The sequence below is a fragment of the Platalea leucorodia genome (genome assembly GCF_965183815.1).
Source record: "Platalea leucorodia genome assembly, chromosome: 21".
In the NCBI taxonomy this organism is placed as follows: Eukaryota; Metazoa; Chordata; class Aves; order Pelecaniformes; family Threskiornithidae; genus Platalea; species Platalea leucorodia.
In genome coordinates, this window is record NC_138843.1 from 1,008,445 (window position 1) to 1,019,764 (window position 11,320).

An 11,320-nucleotide genomic window follows, 5' to 3' on the forward strand; every position below is an offset into this window, starting at 1 on the left:
GTGCAGGGGCATTTGTGCTATTGCTGGGGGTGATGGAGCCCTTCCTCTGCTCGGCAGCTTTCCCGTGCTGCCCTGGCAGTGCCCCGCTGCCCCTTTGTCCCGACAGGGTTGTGCCCGGTGCTCAGGCCTCAGTGCCATCACCCACCCGTCGCCTGCGAGCCCCAGCAAAGCCGATGCCAGCCCAGCAGCACGGCAGGCAGCACATGGGGGATCTCCACCGCCTCCCTGCACTGCCCACACTCGCCTGCCACTGCCGGCACGGAGCACCCCATTCCCCCCCGGCAGCACCGGAGCCAACCGGCATGGGGCCGAGGCGGGAGCTGCCCAGCTGGCTGGGATCCAGCCCGGACAGGTCTCTCCCAGCAGAATAAATCCCCTCGGTTTCTCCCTCCTGCGGCTACCGGGGCCTGGCCATGGTGACAGCCAGCGGGGCACTGCGCTTTCACACCCCTGTGCGTCTCCGGCCCCTGACGCGGCCTCAGGGGTGTCTGTCCCCAGGCCGGCGGTGACACCAGGCAAGGGAGATGTTCAGGTGCACTGCGCCGTGGCAGGTCCTCTGCGCCAGCCCGGAGCCCAGGGCACAGGTAAGGGCAGCGCGGTTGGGACGCCATCCCAGCACCGCCGTGTTGCCAGCCCCGGCGCTGGGGTGATGGGCACGTGGCCGCGCCAGAGGAGCGGGTAGGAAGAGGCAGGTGGGAACCAGGATGCTGGGAGGAAAGGGATGCGGGCGTGATGCTGGTGGGCGTGCCCAGGTGAGGGGGACGCGGCAGCCCGGTTTCCTGCTTGTCCCGGGGGCAGCACTGGGGTCAGGCCCCCCCCAGGTCCCGTCACCGCGTGGCCGTGGGTCTCTGCCCCCCCCCAGCCTGGCCTGGGTCCCACTTCTGCCCGGGGCCGGGATGCCAGGACTCGTTCCCGGGGCGGTGGGACCCCGACTCTGCCCGGTGCCAGCCCAGCCAGCCGTGCACACACCCTGCCACGGGCGTGGTGTGCTCCCCGGCTCCCCGCCATCGCCTGTGGACTTTGTCTCAACCCTGCGGTAAAACAGGCTCCGCTTTCCCACCCGGAAACGCAGAGCCGCCTGGCAGCCGCACCGAAGCTGCCATCCCCAGGCCAGCCAGTGCCAGAGCCGGCAGCCCGGAGAGCGGGGCCGGGGGCACCAGGGGGCCAGGCAGGGGGTAAGTGGAACCTCCCGGGCACTCTGCAGCCCGGCAGAGGCAGCCGGGGCGAGCGGGGTCAGACCCCATCGCCCTGCTCGGGCCATCGCAGGCAGCAGCGGAGCCGGGAGGGGCTTTCTGGCAGGAGCGGGCTCCAGTGGGGAGCAGAGCTGTTGTGGCGGAGCAGAGAGGACGAGGACAGGGACCTCCTGCCCCAGGCACAGGCGCAGCGAAGGGCTGAGCATCCCGGCATAGCATTGCCCACTTGGCTGCGACACCCTGTGCCAGGAGGGAGGCTGGCTCTGGGTGCTGGGTGCCAGCGATGCCCCCCACTCTGCTGGGGTCCAGCAGCCATGGCCGCAGGCACCGAGGGCATCACAGCCGCCATGCCGCAGTCCTGCCCTTGTCCTGGTGGGCACAGGGTGCCCGAGGTTTCCCAGCCAGGCGCAGGGTCTTGTCCCCGCTGGGAGGGGGCTGCTTTCATCCCCAGGGAAGGAGGGAGCAGCCCCGCTGCGAGGGGCTGGAGGGGAGCAGGGGGCCAGGGAGGGCAGCGCCGGGCGGGCACCCATGGCCGCCGGGGTGGTGGGGCCAGCAGAGCCAGGGCTGCCATGGCAGCGAGGGCACCCGCCCCAGCCCTGCCTGCGCAAACACGGGGTTATCAGGTGGCGGGGCCAGGAGAGGCCCCGTGGTGTAAACAGGAGAGCGCAGGCTCCCGGCGCGGCTGCTCCCAGCATTCGCTCAGGCTCCTCCGCACGCTGCGCAGCAGGCACCACCGCGTCCCCGGGGCCGAGGGGCTGGGGCCCGGCTGTGCCCTGGGCTGCCGGGGTGGGCTCCTGGGGCTGAAGGATGCTGGTGGGAGACTGGCTGTGCACCCCAGGCTGCCTCCCTGCCCCGGCGCTGCCTGTCCTCCCGGAGCAGCGCAAGCTCTTCCCAGGGATGGCCGAGCCCATGTCTGTGCCCCTGCATGGGGAGAACGGGGTGGGGGACAGGCTGCGCCGGGGCGCAGGGTTGGGGAAGAGCCAGACACCCTGGCTGTCTTTGGAGTTTCAGATCTCCTCAGTGCTGTAGTCATGTCTGTGGAGGGGCAGAGCATGCTGCTGCACCGGTGCTCTGATGCACTGGCATGTTGGTGCGCTGGTGCATCGGCACATTGGCGTGTTTGTACATTGGCCCATTGGTGCATTGGCACGTCAGCGTGTTGGTGCGTGCCGCAGGCTGGGGGCCAAGGTCAGCCCTCCCGGCGTGGGAGCCAGCTGCAGCAGGGGTGACGGTGGCGTGGGGGGGTCGGGAACGGGTCATTGAACCGCGGCCAGCACTGAGCCTGGCTCGGTTCTTGGAATTCCCCACGGGCTCGGGCTGAGCTTATCAGGGCCCCGCAGCCCCGCCGGTCCCACCGGCCCCTGCGCCCCACCACCGCCCGCCCCAGCCACTCCCTGGCAGACACGGCTCAGCTGGGTGCCCCGCAGGCCTCCCTGGGGCATGGGGACCCCCGCCCCGAGGCTCCCCCGCACAGTAAGTGCAGCACATTCGGGGTGGGGGCGAGGGCAGCGCTGGGGTGCTCAGAGCGGCCGTCCTCTCCGGCCTCAGGTCGGGTCCTTGTGCAGAGTCCGGCCGCAGCGAGGGGGTGCGTGCACACGCCGGCTCTATCTGCGGTGGGCAGGCGGAGGGGCTGCCGGCGGCACGCCGGCACGCTCGTGCAGGTCTCTCACGTCAGCAGGTCTGGGAGCGCACGCAGCCATTTGCTCCGGGGCGGTGGGCACGCTGCAGGTCCGCAGCGCTCTGCAGGACCTCTGGGGCGGGGGGACCCTAGAAAACTCCTTAGGTGTCTCTTTATGGTGGGGGGCCCAGGCCAGGCTGGCAGGCGCTGCAACGCTGCCTGCTCTGCCCAGCATCTCCCCATGGCACATGGGTGGGCCGGGGGCAGCCTGGTACAGGGGGGACAAGCCCGGGACCCCCATGCTCCCACGTTCCTGCAGCGCCGGGCAGCTGGGGCAAGCCGAGACAGTTGGGTAGGTTTAGACGCTGCTTTGGGAGGGGCTGTGCCGCTCGGCGTGGTGCCGGCCGGGAGCCCCGATAACAGCCCTGCTGCTTCCTTGGCCCCGTTCCCCTCCTGCACTGGCCACCAGCGCTCCCCAGTGAGGAGTCCCCTCCCAGCAGGGACCTCTGACCCCTCCGAACACGATAAGAGGTGGGCAGATGGTTTTCACTATCCGGGTCATCAGGGGCTATAAAAGAGCAATAGTGAATTACAGGCAGGAACGTGAAGAGTTTATGGGAATTCCGCTGGGCACAGTGTCGGGAAGGGCAGTTCCCGGCAGATCCCAGCCCCATCCCTGCTGCAGGCAGCGAGGGTGAACCACCCGGGCTGGGCACGGGGCTGGGCAGCAGCAGCACGGTGCCGGGGCATCGCCCAGCTGCCCCTGACGAGCCCCAGGTGCTCCTGCCCCAGGAAAGGCTTAAATGGCTCCTCAGCTGCAGGGCCACCCCGTTTGCTCCACGGGAGGAAGGGCGCAGGCAGGACAGGCTGGGAGGTGAGCAAAGGAGCTCTGTCACCAGGGTCGCTGCAGGGAAGGAGGCACGTCCAGGGCACAGTGCATCCGTCCTGGGGACGAGCCGGGCTGCTCCGTCCAGGGGAGCCTCGCCCTGAGCTCGGTGCTCGCCGGTACCGCAGCACCCGGGCTTTGGGCTGCGCCTGTCATCGCTGTAGCCTGGCTCCCAGCTTCCCCGCGTGCTCACGGCAAGCTGCGAGCGCCTGGGGAGCGGTGCCCAGCGCTGACGCACCCTGACCCGCTCAGGCTCACGCGAGCCCAGCCAGGAGCAGTGATGGCAGGGTTGCGGCTACGCCTCGGCAAACAGAGGGAGAGGATGTGCTGCTCACCCGGGGCACACGTGTGTCTCGCTGTCTGGCACGGACCCACCCGTGCCGCCCCTCCCTCCCCCGGCACCCGCTGTCCCATCCAGCTCAGTTAGCGCAGGAGGACTGACACCAAGGTTGGGGCAGGTTACTCCCGCTTGGTGTGATACGGGGGTTAAAGTTCCCTCCTTTTTATGAGCCATGAAACTACTTTTATGATCCCCACCGTTTCAATAGCTTGGCTATTTGGAGCCTCCTTCCTGCAAATGCGCAAGGAGAAATTCCAGGCAGAGGTGGACCCAGCACTGCCAACGCCTTTCCCTGCCGAGAACTGATGCTCCCAGTGCCGCCATGGACCCTTCCCGCCCGGTGTGCACAGTAAGGCACGAGGGCGGCCGTGCTGGAGCAGGCAAGAGCTGCCCCAGGGCAGCGGCGGGCGCTGGTGCAGCCAAGTCGGCCGTCGCGTCGCCCAAAGCCCCGTGGCCGCGGCCTCGCGGCACCACTGCCCTCTTGGTGGCGCGGGCGATGCTGGCTGCCTGCGGCAGGTTTGGCTTTGCTCGCTTGCAGCTCGGCTCGGGACGCGGCCAGGCTGGGGGACAGAGGCGGGAGGGGGACATCAGCTTCAGGGCTCTTCCCGTCGGGAGCGGTGCTTCGTGCTCTGGCCGCTTCTGTCCGAGACCTGGCGTTTCTGGGTAAACGGAGCGAATGACTGCTGGGACGTGGCTGGCTTGTGTTAGCGGTGTCTGTCCCCTGGCACAGGTCTCTCTCGGTCACCACCCGAGCAAGGACAGCAGTACCAGGCTGGAGAGGGAGCTGTGCACCCCCGACCTCCGCTCTTAACGGCCGCTCTCCCCTCCTGCTTGCAGGGCCAGCCACGTCCCGCCCCTCATCCCCAAGCGAGCCGGGAGCCCGAGAGCGACCTCGAAGCTGAGCAGCGTCCCCGGCCCAGGGCGAGGCTGGCAGAGGGTTGAACGCTGACTCTTCCCAGGAGATGGACAGAGTCACCAGGCACCTGGTCTTCCAGCACCCGCAGACCTCGCACAAGCACGACTACAACGATGCTCACCAAGCCGGCTCATTTGCAGAGCAGAGGGCCGACAGTGACGACGATGTGTTTGGCTCCACTCAAAACAGCAGCCAGAGGGTGGAAAACGGCTACGGCTGGAAAACGAGGTTGAAGTCACCCTCATATGTCCTGGATGGTGGCAAAGATGCCTGGACCATGTCCCCGGACAGGGAGTCCAAGCTGGAGGTGGTGAGATTGGGAAGCCTGTACGACCTCAGGGCTTACAGAGGCGAGAGGAAACCCTCGAAGCTTTACGATGAGGATGAGCAGGAACAGAACCGTGTCCCTCCACCAAACATCTCACCTGAGAAAGCCAAGGAGCTTGAGGACGAGAGGAGGGAGATCATCCGGAGCCAGGTGGTGAGGAAGAGCTCCACCATGGCCGAGAGGTGGAGCTCCGTGGATGAGCTGAGCTCCATAAACACCGGCACGGGCAGCCAGGGTGAAGGCAGGCACGCGGGCAGCTTCACCACCAGCTTTGCCATTTGCTTTGACAAGCCTTCCTCGGGGAGGGCAGCAACGCCTGTTGACCCCGAAAATATCGACACGGAGCAGATCAACTTCTCTGCTGCTCGGCAACAGTTCCTGATGCTGGAGAAGACCAACCCGGGCTCTTTTTTCAGTCCAGGGCAACAGGCCATGTCTCCAAAGCCAGAGTCGATGACAAAAGTCTCTAGGCAAGAGTGTCATAGTCCTGAGATGGCCACGAAGGCTGCGAGAGGCTACGGTGATGCTGATGCATCCAGCCAGAGCGGGACGGACAAGACCGTTTACCAGGTTTATAGTGTGTCCTACAAGACACCTGTGAAGGAGGAGGTTTGCGTTCCCAGAAGGGCTGATACTGAAAGGTCATATCCCACTGGGAAAACATCCAGCTTGACTAAGGCATCTTCCAGAGACGACCTGGACTCCAGCTTGGGCGAGATGTGTAACGAAGCCAATGCAAGCTACACCAGCGACGGCAGCGCATCCAACGAGGTCTTCAATGGCCTTGTGGATCTGAGGGCCGGCAGCAATGGCCTGGATAAGGAGACAAAGATCAGCAACGAGACGCCCATCGAGCGGGAGATCCGCATGGCGATGGAGAGGGAGGAGAACCTCTGGAAGGAGAGGGGGATCCAGCGGCTGACCTCCAGCAGCGAGCTGGTGGAGATCCAGACCAAGCCTATTCTCTCCATGCACGCCTCTCCCGGCCCAGGCAGGAAAGGGAAGGACAAAGGCCGCGCTTCCCTTTACGTCCAGAGGGAAATCGAGCAGGAAACCAAGCGCGAGGAAGATCTGAAGAAGCAAGGGAGGCTGCTGGGGACGTACGACAGGGGGACGCCGCAGGAGCTGGACGAGCGCAGGAGGGTGTTCGAGCAGGAGGAAGCCCCCCCGCAGAAGCCCACCCCCACGAGGAAAGCAGACGAGCGGAGGAGCTGGGTTAATGAGTTTGCGGCGGAGCAGCCCACGAGCCGTGGCCCCTGCCCTGCAGAAGACACCAGGGGTGAGCGAAGTCTTCCGAGCTCTGCAGTGAGCATCACGCGCTTCCAGGAGTCCCAGCTGCGCTTCGTTGCCAGCGAGAAGAGCCAGGACCAGCCCCTGGCGTCCCAGTGCGTTTCCACCAGCAGCAGCAAATCGGGGAGCAAGGATTCCTGTGAAGGAAGGCTTCCCGGCTCCACCCCGAGCCCTGCCGGCACGGCTGTCCTGCCCAAAGAGTACTTCTCCTTCTGGAAGCCCAAGCTCTCCTTCGTGGACGACATGGGGACGCAGAGCCCGCTGCGGAGGGAGGACAGCCGGGAGGAGCAGTACAAGCTGAGGACCTGGAAGCCCCAGACGTTGGCGCTGATCGAGAAGGAGATCTGGAGCGACTTGCAGAGGGAAGAAGAGCTGCAGGAGCAGCGGCGGCGGCGGCAGCTGATAGATGGCTACTCCCAGATCGGCAGCGACGACTTTCCCCAGGAGGGCTCCCACTCACGGCACAGCTCCGGTAAGGGGAGGGGAGGAACGGATGGGACAGGGCAGGGGTCAAACCCTGGGGCAGAGCTACCATGGGCATCACTCATCACTGCTGCCCTCCCGTCCCCTGTGCTCTGAGCCCCAGCGGGAGCCGTCAGGGCGGGCAGGAGCGGCCCCGTGGGGTGCCCGTCCCAAGGGACCTTCCTGTGCAGGCAGCAAACCCGTACGGCGCCCGCAGCCCGCACGAGACGCCTCTGGCGGGCCGCAGCCAGGGTGACCCGGGGTCTCTGCGAGAGCAAGAGCGGCCGCGGCAGGGACAGAGTTATGGGTGGAAAGCATCAAGTCCCCGCCTGGGAGGGCCTGGCTGTGGGTGAGCGGTCTGAGCTCCCCCCTGCAAGGATTTGCTGCGATGCCCGTAAGGACCCCTGCGTGTTGGCAGCAAGTTGTCCTGGGAGAAATAATTCTCCTTGGACACAGATTCTGTGGCCAGCAAGCAGAAGTGCTTGATGCGAGGCCCCTGGAGCCAGCCGGGCCAGCCCAGCGTGCCGGGGGAGCAGACGTAGGGAACTGCTGCTGCTGCTGAGGGACGGGCTCCACGAGAGCGGCTCGGCTTTTGAGCCTAGAGCTGCTCGGATATTGATGACTCTGTGTCGTACTATCACAGCAAACAGCGCGGGGAGGGCCCAGCAGTGCCCAGCTCGTGCGTTTCCCCTCCCTTGCTCCTGACAATCCCCGGCTGGCACCCAGCCACGGGGTCCCAGCCACGACCAGAGCCGCTGGGCCTGCCGAGGAGGCTGCTCTGGGGCAGGAGCCCCGCTCTCCTGCGGGTACCCCAGCCCCGGCCGTGGTCCTGGTGTCCCTCACCCCCAGCATCTCTTTCTCTTGAAGCTGCCTCAGGTGCCAGCGGCAGCTACTCGGTGTCCGGGTCTCCCGTCTCCGCTCCTGCCTCGCACCAGGTGGGGGTCCTGGGGCTGGCGTCGTCCTTCACCCCGCTGAGAGTGGCCGGTCCCTCCCCGGGCAGCACGGAGACCCTCGCCCCCAACTCGGCTCATTCCAGCCCCTTCGAGGAGCAGAGGAGGAGGGTGAAGGAGGACGGAAAGGTGACTGCGCCGGGCAGCACGCGGCTGGGGGGCTGGAGCCCGGGAGAAGGCTGGTGGCTCTGGGACCGAAGGCGGCCGTGCCCGGCTCCCACCCGGAGCTGGAGGTCCAGCTGCTCGCTGCGGTGGGGGACCCGGCGGTGGTGGCACCGGCAAGGGGCTGTGCCGAGCCCCCGGGGCAGCGCCCCACAGCCCAGGGCTACCAGTGCTGGGGGGGACTGGGGGGGAGCAGCGGCGCTCTCCGGGGGGGTCCTGGCCTGGGCCTGGTCCCCCGGCTCCAGGGAGGGCGCGAGGGCATGGCTGCAGACGCTATCTCACCTCGCCGCTCCCCTGCCCGGCAGCCTGACCCCCATGCCCCGTACCCGGCCGCCTCTGCATATTTCCCTGCGAGGCTGCTGTTCTCTGAACCCTCTTTCCCCCTTTTCACAGTACGCAGGCATTGAACCCGTCGACAAGATCAACACGGAGGTACAATCCTTTACGTACTCGCGGGCTCTGCTTGTGCCGCCCTGGCGTCTCGCTCCCCTCGCCCCCGGCCCTGGGGGCTGACGGGACGGACGGGGGTCTCGGCTCCCGCAGGGCCACGGGCCCCGCGCGGGTGGGCATCGCGCTGGGGGGAACGCGTCGTGGCCGCTGCCGGGGGGGCTTCTGGCTGGGAGGGCAAGTCGTGCAAGAGCGCTTATAAAAATGCCTTCTCTATAAAAAGATAGTGTGCCTTCTGGGTTCTTTAGGTTGTGGAAAGCACCAGAGTGATTCGTCACAAGAGCGCCATGGCCCAGCGCTGGGAGGCAGGGCAGTACGTCCGGGACGACGACTGAGGGAGCCCACGGGGCCACCGGACTTCGCCGTGTACTTGCCCTGCTTGGGATCACCTGATGCACGATTGAAATACCTGATCAGTTCAGCTCCTGGCTATCACGAGAATCAGAGACTTGTACCCTGCAAATCGCGTCCGTTTTTAATATAACAGATGATCCTCCCAATGCGTTAGATGTGCTCGTTCGTTCCCCCTTCCCTTTCAGGCGAGGTAATGCTTTTTTTCTTAAGAGGGGGAAAAATTGGATCACTTTCTTTTAATCACTTCTGCAAGGAGACGGCAAGATGAAATCATACGGTAATTTAACTTCTTTCTCACTGGAAGCTGTGTCTCTGGCTTACAAAAAAGCTATTTTATCTCTCAGTGGGTTTAGGTTTTGAGTACCACAACACCAGGCATCACCGAGGAGGGTGCCGGACTGATGGTACCTTGGGCTCCATATCAGCGTCAAACCGGGAGATCGACGTTTCTGCTTCACTCACGTCATCTGCTGAGATGCGGCAATATAATATAATATAATATATACATAAATGCTGTTTATTTTGCTAATTTATTAAAGAGCCATTGCTCTCCCTCTTTCTTCCCGGCCCCCTCTGTCCGCTCGCCCCGGGGCTTTCGCAGCGGGCGCTCGGAAGGAGGCGGCGGGGCCGGGGCCGGGGCCGGGGCCGGGGCCGGGGCCGGGGCCGGAGCGGGGCCTTCTGCTCCGCCCGCGGGAGCACGGACCGGCCCCGCTGCCCGCCCGCTGCCCGCACCTGGCCGTCGCTAGGTGGCCCCCGGCGAGCGCGCAGGCAGCGCGAGCCCCGAGCGCCCACGGGCGAGCGTGGGGCCGGGCGACCCCGCGGCTGAGGGCGCCCGGGCAAGGAAGGCCGAGCTCGGGGGGGCCGGGGCCGGGGGGAGTCGGAGCTGGGGGGGCCGGGGCCGCGCCGCTGGGCTCCGGCGGAGCCGGTTGCCGCCGCGGTCGCCGGGCGCGGCGCGTTCCCTGCTGCTGCTTCCCCTCCGGTCCCTGAACTGGCGGGGGGGGGCGGGGGGGGGCGAAACCTCCCTGCAAAAAAAGAGGAAAAGAAATTGGTTTTGCAGAAGGCTCCGGGCGTTGCCTTCTCTTGCAAAGCACCGCAGGGCTAGTCCCGCTCTGCTGATGGTAGCCCGGGGGTGCAGACCCCCTGCAGGGCCTGCTCCATCGCGGACCGGCTCCAGCTGCGCAGCGGGAGGAGCGGGGCAAGGTCCGCATCTCCCCTCCACCGAGCCACCGAGCCACCGCGGCCACTGAGCCACCGTGGCCACCGCAGCGCGGCTCCTGCCCGGGGAGCGGGCCGGGAGGGCCGGAGACGGGCCTGGGGTCTCTGCCCTTCGTCTCATCCGCGGCCTCGATCAAATCCCTGTGCGTTGTACCTCGGTCTCCGCCCTAATTAATGGTCTTTCTCCGGATGCGAAGATGAAAAGCGCGTGCGTAACCCTCGCGGTGCCCAGCGCTTCGCCGTGAGCCGCGGAGCGCGGGGACGGGCGAGCCGCGAGGGCTGGAGCGGGATCACGGCAGCCCCCGTCCCCCAGGGAGCCCCTCCGGCCGCCCAGGGCACCCAGGCGCGGGAGCGTCCCGAGGGCGTCCCGCTGGCCAGCCGAGAGCGTTCGGTCTCGCTTCCCGCAGAAAAAGATGTTCCTAGAAATATCCTTTTCCACCACATATATACACAAATGCATTTAATTAAAAAATAAACTTTTACAAGTATTTTCATCCCAACTTCAGGCACAAACATTCAATTCTAAGCTCGCCCATTGAATCTTCCGGCTGGTAAAGCGAGTCTGGTTTAACTGGGCATCGTTAACACGCAGCGGAGACGGAGACTGGGACACCGCCTTCCTCCCGTCCTGTTTGCAGTGTAAAAGCGTGCTCCAAGTCCTCCCACCGCGATCTTTGCAAAGCCTTTTTTGCCGCGGACGCTGTTCCCGGCAGCAGCCTGCTATGGGTAATTTCCTAATCTTCGGAAGCGAGGTTTGTGCTCCGGGCGCTAAGACATGCCCTGGGACAGTTACCCGGAATTTCCCATGCCGCTACGTCCTTGCTCTTACGGAGCGAAGCAGCTCCCGGTGATCTCTGGTGAGCAGCAGTTAAAGCCTCGATGAGGTCTAAGGTAGCGCATTAGAGGATGCTCCGCATTTGTGTGCGGTGCCATTAACTGGAAGTTTAGCTGAAGAGCACTGTAAGACCCAAGTCAGTGGGATCGGCAGATCTCCTCTGCAGAAGGAGGCAGTGACTTCCCCCGGCAGCGGCGGGAGGGCGGCTCTCCCTCCCCGGGCTCTCCTGCACGGCCGGCCGGCGCGCACAGCGCTCCCCAACCCCGTCCCCCTTTCCCGTCCCGGCCGCCGCCGCCCCGCTCGCGGCTCAGCCCTGTAATCCCA

The 11,320-nt window shown here is 65.8% G+C and overlaps 1 protein-coding gene across 2 annotated transcripts; it reads left to right on the plus strand.

Moving 5' to 3' along the window:
* The first annotated feature begins 2,545 nt into the window (after nt 1–2,545).
* On the plus strand, nt 2,546–9,462 carry MISP (mitotic spindle positioning). Of its 2 annotated transcripts, XM_082331224.1 has the most exons (6): nt 2,556–2,666; nt 4,246–4,386; nt 4,875–7,043; nt 7,901–8,112; nt 8,539–8,577; nt 8,841–9,462. In XM_082331224.1, exons 3-6 carry the CDS (start codon nt 5,000–5,002, stop codon nt 8,925–8,927), a joined length of 2,382 nt encoding a protein of 793 aa, XP_082187350.1. In that variant the 5' UTR covers nt 2,556–2,666; nt 4,246–4,386; nt 4,875–4,999; the 3' UTR covers nt 8,928–9,462. The 2 variants fall into 2 exon arrangements, with proteins under 2 accessions (XP_082187349.1, XP_082187350.1); XM_082331223.1 differs by lacking the exon at nt 4,246–4,386 and having other exon boundaries at nt 2,546–2,666.
* The last annotated feature ends 1,858 nt before the right edge of the window (nt 9,463–11,320 follow it).

Bases quoted from the DNA above. Each gene is read 5' to 3' on its own strand.
- MISP (XM_082331223.1), top strand. From the start codon at position 5,000: ATGGACAGAGTCACCAGGCACCTGGTCTTCCAGCACCCGCAGACCTCG. The intron at 7,044-7,900 runs GTAAGGGGAGGG...TTTCTCTTGAAG, and splicing joins CCACTCACGGCACAGCTCCG to CTGCCTCAGGTGCCAGCGGC. The intron at 8,113-8,538 runs GTGACTGCGCCG...CCCTTTTCACAG, and splicing joins GGGTGAAGGAGGACGGAAAG to TACGCAGGCATTGAACCCGT.